Source organism: Heterocephalus glaber, unplaced genomic scaffold, assembly GCF_053883595.1.
Source record: "Heterocephalus glaber isolate CG9 unplaced genomic scaffold, H.glaber_assembly_v1.0 deba00001072, whole genome shotgun sequence".
Classification (NCBI taxonomy): domain Eukaryota; kingdom Metazoa; phylum Chordata; class Mammalia; order Rodentia; family Bathyergidae; genus Heterocephalus; species Heterocephalus glaber.
The window spans coordinates 2642576-2663995 of NW_028258189.1; the positions used below are offsets into that span (position 1 = coordinate 2642576).

The following is a 21420-nucleotide window of genomic DNA, read 5'->3' on the forward strand; positions in this document are numbered from 1 at the left end:
CAGAGTCATTGTGCAGAAGCCCTGCTGGGCGAGCTGATAGAGGTTTAACAAAGTCTTTCCTTTGTGTTCCTGGGGGTTGAACCCAGGGCCTTCACACTGAGCTGCATCTCCCAGTCCTTTGTACTTCAGGGTCTTGTTAAATTGCTGCATTGCTCAGGCTGGTATTGAACCTGGGTCCTTTTCCCTTGGCCTCCCAGAGTGCTGGGATTACAGGCCTGTGCCACTGTGCCCGCATCCAGTGTTCCATCCTTCTGCCCATTTGTTTTTAACACAGGCATCTGTCGGCACCTGTCTCCCGCTAACGAGATGCTTTCACTGCATGGTTTTCTCAAAGTGTCCTCCAGCTTTTCCCGTGATTTCATCTTTGACCCGTAGATACATAGGAGTACATTGGCCGTTGTCCACATACCTGTGAATTCTGTACGGTTTCTTCTGTTACGGACTTCCAGTCCCACTTCATTGTCGATGGGCAAAGTGCACTGTACAACTTTAATTCTCCGTGGATTTCTTGACTCGTTTCATGACCTGTGGTACGGCCTGTTCTGGAGAACTTTCCATGTACACTGCAAAACATTGTGTCTCCCTCCTCTTACTGTCCGGGGCCCTGTTCTTCAGGTATCTGTTGGTTCTGCTAAGTTGGCAGTGTTTTGGTGATTCAGTCAAGCCTTGTGCTTCTCCTTTCATCTTCAGTCTGCTTGTTCTTTGCATTATAGAAAGAGAGAGATGGGTTCTCCACCTGGCAGTGTTGAATGTGCTCTCTCGCCCTTCCATTCTGGCAGTTTTGACTTTATGCATCCGTGTTTAACCTTGTTGCATCTTGTTGATAGAATGGACCTCTTATCACCGTGAAATGTTTCCATTAAAACTAGTTCTCTTTCTCCTCAGAGTGCCTATTTTGAGTCTGCTCCATCTGATGTCACTACAGCCTGCCACCTGTCTTTGGACTGCTGTTTACAGAGAGTACCTTTGCTATCCTGTTCCTTCCAACCTTCTTGTGTTGTACATGTACACAGAGTATACAAGAAGTGATAGAAAAATACCCTGGATGATTAAATTAAAAAGCAAACACTTAGTATAGTAAAAGATAAGTGTGTTTCGAGTAGGAGGGTACTGCATATAGTATTGTGATGAGTAATGGCAATGTGTCTGACTGTAATAGATTTTGAAAATTTCAACATTTTCCATATTTTTTGGACATCCCTCATTGAGTAAACATTTCTGGCAATTTCTCTCCAATTAAAACGTGACAGTGTGTCTTCATCCGCCTTATTCACCTGCTCTGGCGCTGTGTGACTTCTGGCTCTTCCCCCAAAGTCAAAATGGTTGTGCAAGTAAATGTTTTGAAGTGATTCAGGACATCGAGGCTGCTGCGACAGAGCAACTGAAGACACTCACGACAGAGACTTGCAGCACTGCAGTGAGTGCAAGAACAGTGGGATAAGTGTGTTCCAAGGAAGGAGGAGGGTTTTCGGGGAGATTAATGGCAATGTTTTGTTTACTGTACTAATAATTTTCATTTAAGCAATGTAGTTTTTAATCACACCTTTTAGTTGGATTATGACTGAAGCTATTGTGCTTAACTTTGCTATCCAACTGGAGTGATTTAAGCATTTCCCTGTAATTCCAGTGTGGAGACAGTAGGAATTGCAGGTGGTATTTTGTTGTTTTCTCTCTCTACTTTTTCTGAACTGCATTTTCTGATGTACCTTTTCAAGTCTCTTCTTTGGCTAGGTATTTTTTAGTTTCTCAGTGATGGTTCTGCAGATTACAGCAGTGTAGCGTAGCAGCGTAGTTTGCCTTAGTGACGACTGATTTTCCATAGCCCACAGACCCCTGTGCTCCTTGTAGCTTCATTCTGCACCTGTCCTTTTTGCTCTTGACCCAAATATTACATATTTACTCTTTCTGTGCCCATTGTAGAGATTTATAGTCATTACTTCATGTGCTTTTAAATCACAAAGGAGAAGAAAAGATTCATTAAAACATACATTTACATTGTCCTGAAGGTGTCTCTGAAGGGGCAGAATCAATCCCTCACTGTGAATCGGTGCCTGAAGGTCAGGGAGGGAGAGAGGGAAGGGGGGGAGAAATTATATCAGCGTTCTTCATAAGTACCTTAGCAAACATCAGAAAATTTGCCAGGGATGGTTCTGATTTGGTTGTTGGATAATGAAACCCCTAAAATATTCACATATAAAAGCAGTTACATTTTTAAGTGTTTTCAGACCTGGCTTGACGATTTTTTCCAGAACAAAAAGCAAAGCACAAAAACGAAATGGATAATCCGCCCCCCCCCCCCGCCCCATTTTGGTACTGTGATCCGCTCCGGCCTCGTGCACGGTCCACATGTGCTCTCCACTAAGTTACACCCCCAGCACCCTCAGATCTGTAACAACTGTCGACTGGGTGATCCCTTCAAGTTGTACCTTTTGCTTGGCTCATTGAGGTCTGTTTAAATAAGAGAAAGAAGAAAAGGTAGATAATGGAAAAAGGAGATCAATCTCTTGCACGTGGGAAGGGGACCGAGGAATGGAGAGAGGAGACGGGAAGTCGACAGAATGCGATGTGTTGTGTACCTGCGCCAAGTCCCGTGGTGAACGACGACGACGACGTCATTTTGTACCACAAATACGGACTAATGAACATTTAAAAATGTAAGAAGGTAGATATAAGCATACAAAGTGCCGTACCTCACAACGCAGAGGGAAGGGGCACGGGGGTGGGGTGGGGTGGGCAGCTACAGCCATCCCTTCGTGAAATAACTGCTGCCTCCTCAGAGGAGCCAGGAGAGCGGGCGTCACCTCTGCCACGGTGCTGTGAGAGGATTCGGGAAGGAGAAGTGAGACCCGTCTCTGATCAGGAGAACAGCTCACTCGGAAGGCTCAGAGGACCAGAGGATGGGAGGGAGCAAATGAACGGTATGCCGGGCGTGCACAGCGCCATCCTGCGGGGCGGGACGCGTTCACCAGCTTCCCCACCCCTGAACAGGTGTGTAGTCCTTTGATCCCGGTCCCTGTAGAATTTAAGCATCACTCTCCTGCGAAGGGCTCAAGGTGAAGGTCGCAGAGCTCGCGTGAATGTACCAGCCCAGAGCCTGCGCTCTTGTCTCCCCACCAGTGCTGAGAGCTGCCGGCCGGCCCCAGCATGCGCCCTACCACTGAGCACCGGGCGTCTCCTGAGCCCTTACCTGCAGGTATCTGCACTCGGAGTGGCCTCCCTGTGCTCCGCGTCTGGGATACGCTGTCGCCCGCTGTGAGCCGGGTAGCTCACTTGCTCTTCTCCCCAGCTATCCCTTCTGTCCCACCTCCCCCGTAATTAGACCTACAAGAAGGTGGAGCTTGCTTTCATCCCAGAGGCAGAGGCGCGGGCGGGCATGGAGTGTGGGGCTGAAGACACGCAGCAGCTCTCCAGGGACTGTGTCTGCTCCCGCTCCCCTGTGCCCCAGCAGGCCGGCCCTGGGGACAAGAGCCTGGCTGTGGGTCCCCTGCAGCCTAGCAGAGGTGCTGAGGTGGCGGAACCTTGGAGAGACTGGCTTAAGAGAAGGAAGCAGGTCGCTGGGGGCATGCCCTTGAGTGTTGGGGTCAGGTGGTTCTGGGTCAGTTCGCATGAGAATGGGTTGTTTTCAGCAGCCCAGCCGGAGCCTCTTCAAGCTCTCAAAGCTTTGTGATTGCTGGGCACGCACCACGGCCCTCCCCTGAGCGGAACTCAGGGCACCATGTCCTTGGAACTCCAGAACAGTGGGCTAAATGAACCTCGCATTCCGATCTCGCTCACTCAGCCTCCGGTGCTCCCTGACAGCACCGACCGAAGCACGTCCTCCGTGTTCTTCTCGCGTCTTTCACTGAGAGTGCTTTTGGGAAGCGCATGGTTCCTGTTGTGTGTTCCCTCAGTGGCTATCCTTCTCGCGCCTCACTCACAGGTCTGTGAGGATGCACCAGTTAGAATGTCCTCTGATCTGCCCACACTCTTCGGAGGGAGTCCTTTCCAGGCTGTATCCCTTACCGAGGAGGCTTCCACTGTGAACGTCTGTGCGTAGGTCCTGATGTCAACAAATCCCTTCTCGTCCATTGGCTCGCACCCGGGCTATAGTTTGTGTCTCCAATGTCTCTACCAGTCCATGGCTTGAAGGCTTGGTTCCCAGCTTGGTGCTGTTGGAGCTGGAGGAACCTTTAAGAAGTGAGGTCTACTGAAAGTGCTTCAGGTCATTTGAGGTGTCCTCACTGGGGAGTCTGGGTCCGGGGGGTCTCTTGATTCCCAGCTGTGAGGTGAATAGGCTTCCTCCAAAGCAGAGAACCCAGTCATCAGTCACGGACCACACCCTCTAAAACTGTGAGCCCAAATAAACCCTTCCTCTCTTTGTATTGAGTTATCTCTGGTATCTCTTACGGGGATGGAAAGCTGACTAACAGCCTAGGACTAGAATGGCTCTCCTACTGGTTAATAGCAGGTGTACATGTAACTTTTTAAGAAACCACAAACGTGTTTTCTACGTTGGGTTATGCCTCTTATTAGTGCTGTACAAACTTGCTGCACACCTAGTCGTTTAAAACAGCAAGGACTTACTGTCTCAGTGCTGGAGACCAGAAGTCTACCCTAGGTCTCGCTGGGTGAAATCCTGTTGCTGCTTGCGCTGAGTCCCTTCTGCGTGGCAGGGGAGACACTGTCTCCGGGCCCCTCCAGCTGCTAGCGCCCACTGCATCCTGCAGCTCCAACCTCTCTGACTCTGACCTTCCCGTGGTCCTCTGTCTGTCCAGGACCCCGTGATTCTACTGGGTTCACCCAGTCAGGGTTCGTACCGAGTCACATCCAGAAAGTCCTTTTCCATGGAAGTCACCATATGCACAGGTCCTGGGGGTTGGGACTTGGGCATCTTTAGGGGACAGTTACTCTGTCTTCTACACATTGTCAGTCTCACTACTGAGTTGTGAAGTTTGGTTCTCTATATATTCTGCATGCAAACACTCTCCGTGTTTTTATGAGACACAGACAGGCAGACAGACATACAGACACTGCATGTATATGTTGTCAATGTTATCCCTCCATCTCCGGTGTGCTTTTCACTGTCTTACTCCTGTCTTTTAATTTTGTTGAAAGCCTCTTTATCCACATGTGCCCCTGTGGCTTCTACTTTCTGGACCCTGTATACATATGAAACCTTCATAGAATCCAGTGCCCTAAGGATTTTGTCGTGTTTTGTTGTAGAAGTTTCATAGCTTTGGTTTTACACTGAAGTCTAGAATCCTAAGGGTGGATGTCCATTATTTTCCCCAGCACAGGTATATTCCCACAGCGAGATGCATGATCTGCCAACAGTGTTTACACCAGTTCATTTTTAAATGATTTTCTTTTAAACATGGATTATCAGGGAAAAAAATTTTGAGACCAATACCCACATGTATTCAATGGAATAATTACTAATGCCATTGATTTATGACTGAATCCTAATTGAAAGTCTGACTTTCCAAATGATCACACCAATAAATTAGCATGACTGGTCTCTGTTTTAAGTCGTCGTTTGTATTAGTTTTTCCTTACCATTCAAAAACGACAGCTTGCAGCCACAGGAGGACCTGCATCCAATCCTTCTGTACTTTGTACTTTTCTCGAGGAGCCAGCCTCTAATGTGAAGCATGTATTACCGACATGCTTATTTCCACGGTTGCTGATCATGCCTTTCAGTCTTAAATTCTGGAACACAAGGACGCACTACCTTTGACAGGCAAGCTTAGCTTGAAAGGTTAAACAGCTATGGCAGAGAACTGTGGATGAGCCTTCCTGGTGTCAGATACAGCACCGGGGATGCAAGTGGCCTGTTTGGAACTTGCCATGTTTGCTGAAAAGTGGATCCTTACGTGTCTCGCCGTCTGACATTCTCTGTACCCTGTCTTACCTTTCGAGGCCTGTTTACCCGATCCCCACTGTGGTGTTTTCTCAGTGCCTAGCGCAGAGTAGGACCCCGGACACTGGTCTAGTTGATCTGATTGTATGGCAGCTGTGTGCCATTTCCATATACCCAGGTTGATGCCCGCCTTCCCACGGTCATCATTCTGTGATTCTAATCAGTGGTCCTCCCTATATCTCCTTTGGTGACACGAGGCATTCCTAGCTTGTAAATGTTTGCCCTAGAGGGCAAAATGACTATGGTCGGTCATTGGAAGCTTGGATGAGGCCGCCCCACCGCCTGCCCCATCTTCTGTGACCACTTCCACCTCTGGGCCTGTGAGAGGGAATGTGGTCCATTCCCCAAGCCCCTCAAATGGCATGCCCAACTTCCGTCAGCCTACTTCCCTCCAGCTCCTGAGACCGGCAGCCCGGAAGCAGGGTGCCTCTGAAGCCCACCTTTTGTCCCTGTCAGGCCTCCCAGCTCTGCACTTATGCTGGATGACTCACTGTTGCCACGAGGGCAGGCGGGCAGGCAGACAGGCGGACAGACCCAGGCCCAGAGCTCCACGCTGAAAGACAAGGGACAGTGCTTAACAGCTGTGGCCCTTGGGACTTTGCAAAACCCTCTTTTCCTCTGGGGTTGCAGGAATTACAAAGCAACCTTGGCTGTGTAGGAAGTCAGGCAAGCCCAGATAACAGATGGAGCTATTTCAGGAAGCACACACCTTTCTCCTGCCAAGGCCTGGGTTCCAGTTTCCTGTAATCCAAACCTTGGTTGTCAGTGTGGCTGTGTTACATGTCAACTGGTCGCTCTTTGGAAATGGGCCTTCATTTTCCAACAGTATCTGTCATGAAGAGGAAGAGAAAGAGGATCCCATGCCAGACCATGCCTACTTGGCAAATATGTGAGGTTTCCAGTAGCTATTCGCAAAACAGGGCCACCAAGAAAACTACTGTTTCATGTGTACTGATCCGCATACCAAGAAAATGTTTTTTTCTCTCAATTTCTATTTCAGAGTGAAATGGAGCAGTTAGCCAATCCTTTAAATATACTGTGTTCTATTAAGTTGTTACTGCGTTTATTCCAAGGCGTATTTCTTAAATTGAAACCAGGTTACCGGATGTCTTTCTAAGAGATGGTGTTCCTTTGGGTGTGTGTGTGTGTGTATGTGTGTGTGTGCGTGTGTGCGCGTGTGAGAGAGAGAGATTTTTATTGTGATTCCCATCTCATTTGATGCAGTATTACTTAATTAATCTTGATTAACTGAGAACTCCAATTAATTGGAATCATTCATTGCAATTAACTTTAGAAAGAAATGGACATCTTCAAGCTTTCTTATTTAAGATGTCTTGCTTTTACAACACATACATTAACATAAATTTGATTCAGGGTCGAGGGAAGGAAATGTGTGTGTGTCTCACAGTGGGATGCAGTGAAAAGGAAAGTGTGAACCTTGGGATGAATGTCGTCTGGATTGTTTTTATTTCTACTGATCAATCTGTACATTAAATTTAAACCGTGCTTAGTTAGGGTTGATCCGTGAGTTAAATTTCTGGCTTAGAGCATCCGGGCCCCCAGCTCTGTGGATCTTCTCTGCTGTGCACCTCCAGGTCCCCTCAAGGGCTGGACAGCACGCACACCCCCGGGGCCCAGCCCAGGAGAGCCCCAAGGCTTTGCGCTTCCCTTCCCTTCTCAGGGTTGCTCGGGGCGGCTTCCTGGACCACACTTTGAGAAATAGGAAGTTAAGACTATCCAAAGTGAGCAGAGCTGGTTTTCCACTTTAACTCCGTTCCACACTTACCAATCAACCTACTCTGTGCTCAGTGGAAACACTTAGAAAATTGGCACCATCGGGTTCATTCCAACACACTGTGTGTGCTGCTGGGTTTTGTTATCAGTGCAGAGTGTTCAGGAACATTTGCATTAATAATCCTCCTTCCCTTCACATCTGTGGAAACCAGTTCAGGGGCCCCCACAGAGACCCCCGTCCAGGGATGCACAAGCCTCTTGTGTAAATGGGCAGAGCACTTGCTCATAAGGGTGCATGGCTTCTTTCAGCAAGCTTGAATTCATCTAGATGACTGACCATGCCCCGGGACGCAAGCGCTCTGTGGGTTCTGGGAGTAGTGGTCAGAGACCTCCCTACAGACACAGGAGTTTCTTTTTTGCAGTCTGTGGTTGGATGAGTCTGCTCGTGCAGCATCCGTAGATAATCTGTGGAAGACGCTGCTAAATATGTTGCAGTGGCACAGCCTTCCTCGGGGGTGGGGCCTCCTGCAACACAGAGATTCATTTCCGCCAGGTGGCTGCATGGCTCCCCACCTGCCGGCACACCTGCTGCTCCTGTTGCACATGCTCCCTTCTTTTGGCCCCCGGCCGGGCGCTCTTTGCCCACCTTCCCATCGGGCTCTTCCCACCATGGTTTACCTGGGCCCTGCAGGTGCCCACCTGTGCCCCTCATACCCTACCCGAGATAGAGGCCCCCCTTCTTGCGGGTTTTTAAAGTCACCTAAGGAATGTGGTAGTTTCTCTGGCTATGCCATGTTAGAAACAAAACGGAGTTTCCTGGTGGAACCCACAGAAGCAATTGATAAAGGCTTCAAGCTTAGCAGGCAGGAGGGAGTGTGCATTGGATAGATTCGCACAGCAATTTTGTGCTTTTATGTTTTATTTTAGCTTTTTTCCCCCTCTCGAAATATGGTACCTGCAATTTTAAGTGTGCTGTCATCCGCTGCATCGTATCATTTGGTCTGAGGAATTTAATTACTTGTTTAGACCCTTCCTTACCCTGCGAAGGATTTAGAGTGATTTCATCTACATTGTGAAGAAAAGTGGCTGCCTTCACAGTCCCCTACAGATTTATAATCTGCCAGCTCTGTATGTTTTAAATTAAAAGCTCTATGACATTATAAGCTTTAAATAATCGCTGTTTAAATCGTCTTAAAGGATACAGCTATTTCTGTGTCTCTGGAATTCGGGCTTCTTCACGCTCCTTTCTTCCTCCTCCTCCGATGCGATGTTCTCCTTAACAGCACCCCCGGGTCACACCTGCTCCTTCCCACCTGGCCCCCATCCTGTCCTTTGCTTTGCTTTCCTGTCTCACCTCACTCCTGGTCTGCCCATCTCCTTACCCCGAGAGCCGGGGCTCATTAGCGGGTGATCGCCCCTGCAGGCCTGCCCTTTCAGCCCCGCGGCTCACGGAAGGCAGGAGAGCAGGCCTGATGAGCTCTGCAGAGAGACAGTGCAGGTGGGCCCCGAAAACCTCCTGTTACTGAGGTTACGATCTGTACAGCACCTCCTCACACAAACCACCCCAGGAGGCTCTTCTTCAAGTCCTGCATGCTGTCTTTTGTACTCTGTAAAAGGTCATTAATTTCTCCAACCTGCCAACCATGCCTTAGCAATTTCAAGGATCCAAAAGGGTGGAGCGTCTGAGATTTATTTTGTGCCATTTACAGGATTGCAGTAAAATACAGCCTGTGGTAGAAAAGCCAGGAGAAGACGGCCGGAGTGCTAAAGACGAAGTGGCTCCTGACAGTTGGGCTGAGGGCACTTTTGCCACAAAAAGCACATACCAGAAGGAGCAAGAGGTCTTTCCGTTGCTGTCACTGCAGAACTGTACAGCGGCTGTGCATACACCGGCCGGGTATGCAGGGCCTGGGAGCACAAGGGGCAGGGGCCAGGGAGTGTCCCCCGCTCAACTCCCAGGGAGGACTGAGTGTCCCCAGAGCCGGGGCAGTCAGCCCTGGGACCAGGAGGGAAGCTGCATGGGGCCTGTCCCCAGAGGGTACAGCCAGCACATCCTCCCATAGGCTGTGGTCCTTGTACTCGGGGTCCAGGCTGACAGAGTCCAGAACGGGGCCCTCTGGTCCACCCAGCAGACACACAGGTGGCAGAGGGTTAGGGCCCGTGCAGAAGAGTTCTGCTGACAAAAACTGCCTGCATCTGGGTTCATTCAGGAATTTGTAAGAAAAAAACCTGGTTAGCAGGATAGAGTAATTAGACCCTGCTACACCTTTACCCCTTCTACGAGAAAGATGCAGAGGATAAATCACAGGGCCAGTTGGTGGCCCCAGAACGGCAGTAACTCCAAAGAGGCCAGGAAGCTTGGTGCCTGCACCTGATGCAGGCAGCCCCCAGCATCGGCGTCTGGGGAGAGCAGATATCCTGGGGTTCACACCTGCTGAGACTGTGTCTCTGCCAGTAACAGTTCCAGCTCTGACAGCTTCCAGAATGGAGTTGGGCACATGTAGATAAGCACCCAGGCTTGCAAGCATGTAGTGCCTAGGGACGTGCTGTACGTGTACGTATGTGCATAAGCAACATGCTTAGGTGCATGTAAGTGCATGTGAATAGATGTTCATGGCCTACAGTTCATAGAGGTTTCAGTCCGTGGTGGGCTGGCTCCTTGGCGGGGACGGCAAATGGACATTGCTGAGGAGAAGCAACATGGCACGCACAAGGTAGCAAAGGCAACGAGGGAGGCAGTTCAGTGGCGCCCACGCCATAGCAATGGCGAGGGAGAGAGGCAGGGGAGAGAGACTTCTCTGAGTCTTTCGGCCCCTTATCCCATCTAACTACCGGGATTAGGTGCGTGCTAAAACCCTCACTCCCGTGCCGTCTTAGCAATCACAGGCCCTGAACCCCAACATCAACATCATGCATGCCAGATTCAGCCGCCTCTGACCGAATGAGGCTTTGGGGGGACATCTGGACCTCAACCCTAACAGTATAACTGTTCATATATGCACATCTATGTGTGGACACACAAAACACAGTCTGCTCTCATACCACTCCCCCTACCGAAATTAACTTTGAGGCAATACAATTGTGGAGATCATCTTTATAGAATATCAGTGAATAACTTTCCAGTGCCAGGCTTTCTGTGATAGAGACTCTATATGCCTCGTGTGCACACAGGGCTTTCTCTCTGTCCACAGTTTCTTTGACTGAGCATGTACTGCACTCCTGAGTATAGGAAGAAGAAACGATGTAGACGCCATTTGTTGCGTTTTCCTTTAGCATCTTGGAAAGCCCAGCTAGAAGCCATGGAAACCACTCAGTTCTTTCGAGAACTATTGGAGCCAGCTGCGCAGAGCTGGAATCCATCCCTTACGTGGTGCAGGACCCGAGTGAAGGGCTTCCTGCCAAAGCGCCTATAGAAACCGACCGCGTGGGGACTTAGTGTTTGTCAGACAGACCCAGTGACTGAGGCCCACCGAGTGTGACCGGCCCCAGCTCGGCTTCCTGCGTGCGTGGAACGCCTGTGTCAGCTCCACAGGAAACCAGTGTCGGGAAGGGCCCTGTGCCTTCATCGGGCCCGTGGGACCACTGCCAGCTCCAAGCTGCTTCCCTGCCTTGAAGCTGCTGGGTTGGGTGGACACTCCTCGGACCTTGTGCCACCCCCTGGGTGGTCTTTGGTGAGCCGACCTTCTAGACCCATGCTGAAGGCACAGGACAGCTAGTGCCTCCCTAGCACACACTCCTTGCCCAGTTCTGCTCCCAGAGTCATTCTTAAAGTGTGTCTAAGGAATGGCATCTACTCATCCAGCGCTGTTCTGACGGACGTCACTTGTGTGCGCGGCACTAATTATAGTACTGTACACAACCATTGGTACTGTAATTGGTCTTAGTGCCAGTGCTGCATCGGAAATACAGACGCTGAAAAAGCACGCACAGATGTAAGTGCAGATAAAACTGGAGTTTATCCCTTGGTATCCACCAGGGTTTCATCTAGGGATCCTGTAGATACCCACACTCTTGAGACGCCAGCTTCCTTCTGTAACGAGGCATGCATGGGGTTTGCAGAGAAGCTACATAGGCATATCCTCCTGTGTGCATTAAACCACCTCTAGAGGATCTCTACTACCCAATGCAATAGAAACTCCATGCAAATAGTCGTTCAGCTGGGCTGGCTCTGGCGTGATGACACGGAGGACTGTGTACGTGTTCAGTGCAGTGTGTTCCTAAGACTGATGCGTGGCTGGTTGAGCATCACTGCTCAGCCACGCGGGAAGGGCTGGCCGTGGGTGGGTGTCGTGTGGATGTCAATGTCCCACACAGCTGGGTTAGTGCCGTCACCGTCTGTCTCCGGTTCACCTTGAGTAAACGGGGAAGGGCGCCTGAACACATCAGCCACTTTGTGGAAGCCACACGTAGCCCCCCTCGTACACCAGAGCTGGGATCTCACGGTCAGGCCAGCGTGGTGCCCATTCTGAGAGAGCGATGCATGTCCCTAGTCGGTTCTCACCTGGAGGTGTTACGGCACTACCCGCAGAGCAGATCCCCAGCTGGGAGACACCGTAGGTGCCAGCCCAGACCGGACCTGGGATGGTGTTGTCCTTAGCAAGCCTGCAGGGAGCGCGCAGTGGTGTCCTCTGCCCTGGATGGAGTCTGCGCTCCCCAGTGCGTATGGGGATTCTGTTCATGTGTGACCCAGAGATCGTCTTTCTTGTGCTGTCTGCGTTTCCGGGTCACAACTCCAAAGACTTGAATCACAGCCACCGAGAGGAGTGGCCTGGGCACCTGTCAGCAGGCAGGGGCTTTAAACACTTGCATCCACTGCTCAGGCCTCCTGAAGCCCGTTCTCATGACCCGAGCCTTCCTTCCACTGGGTGTGTTTATTCTGGTCCAGCACAGACTTGGTGTCGGTTCGGTCCGAGCTCTAAAACTCTGTATCTCTCGCTCTCCTTGTCTGTCCCTGCAGACACCGAACGGCTGTATTCAGTGGTGTTCCAAGAAATATGCGGTCGCTACGGGAAGACGTACAGCTGGGATGTGAAGTCTCTGGTGATGGGTAAAAAGGCGACAGAAGCCGCTGAGATCGTGATTGACGTCCTGCAGCTCCCGATGTCCAAAGAGGAGCTGATGGAGGAGGCCCAGAGGAAGCTGCAGGAGCTGTTCCCCACTGCCGCGCTTATGCCAGGTATTTCCTGTGCCCCCTCCCCTCTCCTCCCCCACCCCCTCCCTCCTCCTGGTCTTGCTGATTCTGCGTGTGAGCATTAGCAGCCCTGCAAATCACCTGACGTCCCGAGTGCTTGGTTTATCTGGTCCTGTCTTGCTAAGTCCCAGGACTGCACCCTACAGATGTCCATTGACGCTTGCAGATGAGGATTCCATCATCCTTTGAGGGCTGCATAAAAGAATACGCATCAGTTTCACTGAGGCCTGGGGCACAAAACAAGGGGAGTTTTACTTAGTCTCGTTTTGTTTTCCTGGTACAAAGGAACAAATCCAGCACTGGGCGAGTCGGTACTCTACTGCTAGGTCACACCCAGGCCCTTCCTTTATTAACTTCCTGTAAAGATTATGTTCATGTCAGTATTGCTTCCAAGTTTACTCTAGTGAGTGGCTTCCCCTCTTTTCAAAATCAGATACAGGATTAAAATTTCAGCAATTATTCAAACTTTGATAAATTGATAAGCAGCTAAACCTCCCCTTAGAAGTTTAATTTTTTAAAAAGTTATTAAAGCCCTCATTTGTTTTATTTTTTATTTCTTTTATTTTTGGTATCGGGGATCGAACTCCTCGGGACCTTGGGCTTCTGAGGCAGGCATGGTGCGGCCGAGCTAAATACCCGGTCATTAATTTATTTTTAATGTGCTTATACATCGTGCAGCTCACTTGGTTTCTTCCTTGTTTATCTGTCTGTCTGTCTATCTGTCTATATATCTATCCGTCATCTGTCGGTGCTGAAGACTGAACCCAGGGTCTCAGGCCTGGTGGCCAATAATTGTACCACAGAGCTATACCTGCAGCCCCAGCCCTGGCCTGTTTGTGTCCCTTTATTCAGTGTCGCCTTGTGGAAGTGACTCTGTCACTGTGGGTCTGTTAACTGTGGTTCCAGTAGAAAGTGGGTTTCTTGCTGAAAGTGAGAAAGACAAGGGTGTCTTGCATTTCAGGTCAGACAGTGCTCAAAGTGGACTGTGGAAGAGTCCTCCAGGATGGTAATATGAACGCTATGTCCTGTCTGTAGAATTTCTTGCTCCCGGGCAGGCAAGGCATTGCTTCCCAACAGCAGTTTTGGATTTAAAATTGTATTAATATTATGCATGCACAGTTTTGAAATGTATGTTATTTATTATTTCTAGTTAGACATAGGTGTGAATGTAGATACTGCCAAACATGCCAGGCGCATGGGGAAGTAGAGAATATTCCTGCAAGAGCCTTGCTAAGGGCAGGGCCTGTGTCACACAGAACTCACATGGGCTGGCCTTGGATTAAACCCACATACGCGGGTGCACGCGCACACACACATGCACACGCCCACCCCTGTGTGCTTATTCCCCTCTGTTTGCCCTAAGTGGGGCATCTGCATCTCAGGCTCAGGGAGTACCAGCACCGTGGCACACAGCCCTCTTCATCTTTATGTTGCCGTAGCACTTGTACGGGAAGGCTGTCATAAGTCTTGATAGAAACACTTCCATGCACTGGATATACTCTTAATTGTGGCTTAGTAAATGAGAACAAAGTGAACAGCGTCACATGTAACATCTCACCCACTGGTTCAAGAGGATGAGCGTTCCTTAGCGCGGGTTATACACCCGGTCTCCAAAACGTTTTCATCTTGAGACCTGAAATTGTACTGCTCCCTGCCCCGCCTCCCTCAGCTCCTGTGCCATCTTATACTGCAGCAGTGCACAGTGGGTCCAGTCTCTCCATTTTCTCATCAACACCTGCTAGTCCCGACCAGCCACTGCCGCTGTCCTCAAAGTCATGGTGCTCCTGCCTCCGTCTCCAAAATGCTAGGGCTACAGGCGTGTCCCTCCAAGCCGGACCCTTTGTTGTTCTGATAGCAGTCACCCTGATGGGTATGAGGGGAAGTCTTACTGTGGTTTGATTTGTGTTTCTCTTAAGGGTTATGGATTTTAGACAGCTGGACATATACGTAGGGGCCATCTACTATCTTCTTGATGATGCCCATTCAAGTTCTTCGCCCACTGTATAATTTGGTGAATTTGCTGTTGGATTGTAGGATCTCTTTATATATGGTGGATACTAACCCTTTATCAGATATAGGATTTAGAAACACTGTGGCCCATTCAGTAGGTCGCCATTTTCGGTCCCTTGATTGATCTTTTGATGTGCAGAAACCTTGTGATGTAACCAGTTAAGTGGTTTTGGCTTCCTTGTCAGAGATCATCTGGCCATATACTGCGGGGTTAATTTCCTTTGGGAAGTTTTTCATTGTCACTGTGTAGAAACACATCTGATTTTTGTTTGATTTTCTTTCAACCTTCTGAATTGCTTTGTTAGATTTATAGTTTGGTGTGTTTATTTGTGTGTGTGTGATCTTCCTACATATACAATCATCTCACCTGTGAACAGGTAGTATTACTGTTTTTAAATCTTCTGATTTCTTTCTCTTGCCTAATTTCACTGGCGAGGACTTCTGATACTGAGTTGAAACATCTTGCCTTATTCCTAATCTTAGAGAAAAAGCTTTTGATCTCCTTCATTGAGTAGGATGCTAACTGTGGACTTTGTTTATGACCTCTATTATGTGGAGCTAGTTTCCCTATATTCCTAGTTTGTTAAGGATTTTGTCATCTTTTTTCATTTTCTGTATCTATTGAGATGATCGTGTGGTTTATGCCCTTCATTCTGTTAATGTAGTTTCACATGCTGAACCATTCTTGTCTTGTAATCCTTTTAATTTGTTCAACTCTGTTTGCAAGCTTTTTATCTACATTTTTCCATCAATGTTCACCAGGGATATTGGACTATAGTTTTCTTGTTTTAAATGTTTGGTAGAATTCTCCAGTGAGGGCACCCAGACCTCAGCATTTCTTAGTGGGAGGTTTATTACCATTACCACCACCTCCACCACCACCACCATCATCACTAAATCTTACAACTTAAAGCTTTGTTTGGATTTTCTACTTCCTTGTGGTTCCATCTGGTAGGAAATGGATCCATTCTGAGGATATCCACTTTGTTGGCATTTTGCCAACATATGTCACTCTAATTCTTTTTCTTTCTGTGGTACTGATTGGAATTTCTGCTCTTTTATTTCTGATTTTAATTACTTGAGTCTTCTTTCTTTTTCCCTTGTAATAGGACCTAGAGTCCTTGTCATGCTTTTTAGCATGCAAAGCACCCATAATGTACCAGCCATGCAGATGTCTTTTTTATTTTCCACATTCACTCAAGCCTTGTAGCTGGTTTTCTTTCTGGAGTTCTTGCCCTGTGTTCCGAGATATAAACAGGTTCCACCGCCATTCTAAAGTGTTCAATGCTGATGTTGTACCTGGCTAGTCTGGTAACTGGGGCAGGATGCTAATGAACCTATTTTAAGGACTCAGCTTGGTGGTGCAGTGATCTTGTTTAAAGAAGCAAGTCATAGAAGATCCTAGCACATGCACAACTCCTAGCCCGGAGCCAGCCCTTCAAAGCCAGCCAGGTCCTACCCAGCTCACTGCTTGGCTCACTGGGCTGCTTCTGCCACTTTCTGACCTCTTCCAGGTCAAAAGGTTAAAGGAATCATTCCATTCTCTCTTGTTAATCTACAAATCATGTTTGTAAGCATGAGGTTTGTGTGTTTGTGTGTGCACTTAGCTTTTACTAGCTTCCCACCCGACCACATAATTAGCTGTGTGTTTCGACAGGAATGTGAGCAAGGCATGCAGAGGACTTGAAGACTGTGAGGAAAACCCCACAATAACCCTGGATAGGAGAAACTAAAAGTCAGGCTGGGGTGCTGAGTCCCACAGGGATGGGTTTCAGGAGCTAGACGCCACTGTGCCCTTTAGAGAGGCGTCAGGATGGGGCTGAATGATTGGAAATTAGCTGTACTCCCACAGGAGAGATGGATAGAAGGAAAATGCTGCCCCGAACGTGTCACAGGGAAAGAAGGGCTGTTCAGACCTCCTGACCCAGCAGCATCTCTTCCCCCAGGGTTTCTGATTTATAATATGCCAGTTGCCCAGTGAGACCAACAAACTAGCCCAAGCTTTCTGTCCTAAAGCGACTTCCATCCGTTCTGCATTCCTCCCGTCTCCTCCTTTATCTGAGCCATACCTGAATTCCACCAGAAAGGCAGCCTTATCCTGACCTTGTTCCCATGACTACGGCCAGAGAAAGTTGTCAGTGTCCTAGTCCTGGGCCCTGTTGTCATTTTTCTCATCTACTGCTTCCTTTCCCTTCTTAAACCGTGAGTGATAATGTAATCCTTGGGTTCATTTATTGTTTTTCTTTCTGAACGTATCTTCTGGCAATAAGCTATTTTAGGTTGTAGAAGTCACCATGAGCTCATTAGGAGACAGCCGCCCATAGAGAGGGTGTGTTATTAATTCCACATCCTTCCTTTCCTCATACTTTAAAAGCCAGCGCTGTGGGCCCCCGGCAGGGATCAACCCAGGTCCAGTCCGAGGAGAGTTTCCCCCGGAAGCAATCTGGACCAGGCCGTGGGGAGGGGTGCGCTGGCCTGATGAGGCTGCACTGGGCCAGCCGCCAAGGAGCTCCCACAGTTACATACTCTGGGGCTTATCTGATCCGACTGATTGGGCAGCGCGTCCCAGCGCGTCCCGTCCGATGGGGCCAGTCACCGGGAAGAGCCCCTGATGACCCTGCTGGGGTGGGTCTTTCCCGGTTATGACGCTGTGGGGAAGAGTGTGTTTGGACCAGTGGCCAGGGAAAACAGCCCCCTGATTAGGGTGCAGGGCTGCTGCAGGGGCGTGTCCACCTGCTGGTGCTGTGGGGGGTGCCCTTGCTCCACGGATGGGAGAGGCGGCCTGCCAGCCACCAGGCTGACGGCGGAGGACGGGCCGGAAGGCCCAGGGAGATAGACGACCACCACTCAGGCTGGCTGTTGAGTCGCCCTCTCCGGGGCAGAATGGACCCCGAGAATGTCTTCCAGGGGAGGGAATTCCACTTGAGCAGTAAATTCGGAGGGAAATCACTGCTCAGTTCACGGCTGCATGTAAACTGTGGGCCAGCCACTGGTTCAGCCGTTTTGAAAAAAGTAGACAGGCTTTTCAGTTAGGGTACAGCGCTCAGAAAAGAACGAGTTTGCGGGGGCTTCCTGTTAGCCAGTCCGTGCCTGCAGTACGCGGTATTTCCGTTCCTCCCATGGAGCCGGTATGAGCGAGCACCGAGCACACCTTAATTCCTTTCTCCCCCCTTCCTCTCCCTTCCTCCCCTTCCCCCATCTCTCGATCCCCTTCCTACTGAAGAAACATCTGGGACTCTTTAACAGGTCCAGTATTATAAATCAGAATACATGGGAAATCATCGTTTGAAAAATCTCGATTTATGAAACCAGAGACCTTTTTTTAAGCAGATAGCCTGTCAAACAAACACATTGGTTACCATCCTGTCCTCGAGCAGATTTCCTCAGCAGGGAGTTGTTTTAGGATGCGGGAAAGAATTCGCTTTGGAGTCACTGAATGGAGCCCTTCGGAGCAGAAGGGGCCTGGGCAGCCGGGGTCCCCTCGCGGTGCGGCACTGCCCAGAGGCTTGCCTGCCCTCCGCGTTCCCTGGGTGAGAGCCAGCCAAGCCCGGCCCCAGGTGACCCCTCCGTGTGCCTCCCTCCCAGAAGGGCTGGCCGCTGTGAGTCCTGGGGCCTCAATCCCCTGTCCCGGCCCCCGGCTGCTGTCCCCAGCCGTCAGGCCGCGGCGCACCCCACAGCGCGAGAAACACCAGCGTCTGGTACCCCGGAAGCGGGCGTCCGGGCCGCGGCCCCGGAGTCGGGTGGGTGGGCCACAGCCCGGCTCCGCACCTGAGCTCTCTCGGTGCGCCGCCTCCTCCGCCTGCCTCCTGGTCCTCATCCCTCGTCCTCCTCCTGGTCCCTGGCGCCGCCGGGAAGCGGGGACATTGAAGTTGCTGCTGGGTGGCTCTGGGGCCTGCTCTTGCCTGCGCCTCGGAGTTCGTGGACTGCAAATGGGCTGCTTAGAGACGGGGCCTGCAGGGGATGCGGAAGCCGTGAGGATGGAGCCCGCTGGGGCCCTTCTGGAAGGCCTGGGGAAGGGCGCGGTGGGGCTGGGGACAGTGCGGGAGGGTGGCGGAGGGCGGCTACTCCCACGGAAGGGGAACGCCTGGAAGGCCGCAGAAGCCAGGGCGGGTGTCTCTCCCGTGTGCCGACCCCAAGCCAGGCTCCTCCGCTCAGGGGCGAAGTAGAGTCCCGGCTGCTAAAGATCCGAAGCCTTGGCCCTGAGCTGAGGCGTTCACTGCTCCCAAGACGGGAGCCCCTGGGGTTCAGGAAGAGCAGGCGCGCCGGAGCGGGGCCACAGTGGAGGGAGCCGCCTGGGTCCTGGCTGTCAGTGACTGGAGCCCGGGGGCTCAAGCGGGAGGACACCGGGGCCGCGTCCTCCCGAAGCCCCCTCTTCCCCTTGCAGGGAGCTGCCAGCCTTCCGGTCCGTCCCCTGAGCTCTGCAGCCCAGCGGCGAGGTACAGGAGGGAAGGCTCCGCCCCTATTTACTCCGGCCTTGCTCGGCTCGGCTCAGCTCGGCTTCTCCGGCCTCCTGGCAGGTCTAGAACCTCCCTGGGGCTCCCCCGGAGCTCCTGGTGCCCGGCGGCTCAGGGGGTGCTCGGTCTGATCGCTGTGAGCCCAGTCCCTGTAATAGGAGAGACTATGTGCACAGACGGGGTTCCGTCTCTCTGAAGCGCGGTCCACGGGCGATCCGAGGCCCCACGCTCCCAGATCCCGGGGTGACGCTGTGCCACGCAGGAAACCCTCCCCACAGCAGAAGCGGGGAGACCGCTGAGCGGAGCGGAGAGGCTGGGCAGCGAGAGAATGAGGATCGCAAGCCGCTGCCATTGGCAGATGTGGGGGCCGGAAGCGGGCGTCTGGGACAGAGTCCGTCCTCTGTCACATCGTGGAACCGTCATGGTGGCAGAGGAAGGAAGGAAGGCAGCCAGCAGGGCGCGAGCGTCCCTTCGCGCTAAGAAACACCATCCTTGCTGTTCTGCTCGCGTTCACACAGCATGGCGATCACAATGCTGACCGGAAGCCCTACCGAGGGAGGCAGCCGTTCCTTCCTCATTCTTCTCACGAGGCTTCTGTGCCGCAGACGTGCACACAGGCACGCAGAAACACGCACACACCCACCGCACCTTTGCGAGCGAGGCGGCTAATGGGACTCTGCGAGGCGCAGAGCGGGTGCGCATGGCCACAGGACAGGACTTCGTATTTTTAGAAGCAGACGGGTGTAAGCAAGTGAGGACTGCCCTAGACCTTAGGCAGTGCCCCGCCCCGGGTGGCTCCTGGGGACGCGCATAGACCCTCCTCGGGAGGCCATGGAGAGCTCAGTGCCCGCAGCAGCGGCAGGAACGCAACATCGGCTGAGGAGTGACGTGGGCCTCGGGCTGGTGCAGCTTCCAGATGCCTGCTGTCTGCAAACCATGCTGCTTGTATGCTCCCGGTTGACGCAGGCCTGGTGCACACCAGCCTCCCTAGGCTGCTCTTCCATTCAGCTTCCCACGTCCAGGTCGGCCATTGACTCTCTGAGGTCAGGTTGGGGATTCAGCCTGCAGGGCAGCTGTGGCGGGCAGATCCTAGGAGGGGTGTGGGGGCTTCAGTTCCTTGGAGACAAGCCCAGGGCCAGCAGATGTGTCCCCTTGTCCCATCCAGCAAACAAGCCTCAAGGGGTGGGTGGTGTTCAGCTCCCTGTCCTCATGGAGTCTCGGTGATTGTGTAGGCCCCAGGACTTGCTGGGGGTCACAGTCTTGTTGCTGCCCCCCGGGTTGATGGTGTAGTCAGAGCCCTGAGCCCCCGGGCCTGAGCCCAGACAGTGGAGACGGGTGGTGGCTATGGGTGTTGGCTACGGGTTTCATTCTGTGTCTTCTGGTCTAGAGACTTCTGCATTCAAAGGCTGCTCATTGCCTTGGCCTTGTTTAGTGAGCTATGATGAAGACACCCTAAAGGAGGAAACTCAGACTCAGATCTTTGCTTCCAGTCCTTCCTAGACATTAACTAACTGGATCTCTCAAAGTTTTCTCAAGTTAAAGAACCATAATTTCTGTTTGTAAATGTACAGCAGTTCTCCTGTGGATTCTTAAGTAACAGCAAGAATGTTACGTTCCAGATGATTGGCATGACAGCATCAAGCCAGATCCTGGCCACAGAGTTACAACTTCTGCAGAATGTTACAAGAAAAAGCAATGAACAATGGGAAACCATTGGATTGTACTGCAGGGATTTGCAAAATCGGGTTAATAATTTTCATGTTAGCTTGGGATTACCATAGTAAGGTACATAATATTTTTTGTCTCACTGTTGAGTGCCTAGCTCAAAAGGAATCTGTTTTTTAACGTGAGTTATTTGAAAGGAACACACCTGTCTCTCCCATCACCTCATTTTTGTGTAGGAATTGGAAACTGAATGTCTTCATTTCCTTTGGAGTCTTATCCGGGGTCCGTGAAGTAGAGTTGGTCTTTCTTGCATTTTATAGGTGGGAATACAGAGACATAAATGAGAAGCAACAAACTTCGCCTCTGAGCCAAGGACGGTACTTTACCAGGCAACTTCTATTGAGAATATCAAGCATCAAGCAGCACATTCTGTACGGTGCATTAAATGCCTTACTTTAGATTTGGTT

General features: G+C 50.9%; 1 protein-coding gene across 5 annotated transcripts in view; it reads left to right on the forward strand.

The window, feature by feature from the left end:
* Pudp (pseudouridine 5'-phosphatase) overlaps positions 1-21420 on the forward strand; it is a 338048-nt gene that overhangs the window by 16849 nt on the left and 299779 nt on the right. For all 5 annotated transcript variants that reach the window (XR_015450778.1, XR_015450776.1, XR_015450777.1 and 2 more), the window contains one exon: positions 12591-12809. Coding sequence is in view for 2 of the 5 variants with exons in the window: in XM_004867350.4 (XP_004867407.1) it covers positions 12591-12809 (219 nt within the window). In the remaining 3 variants the exon portion in view is untranslated. The remainder of the gene's footprint in view (positions 1-12590; positions 12810-21420) is intronic.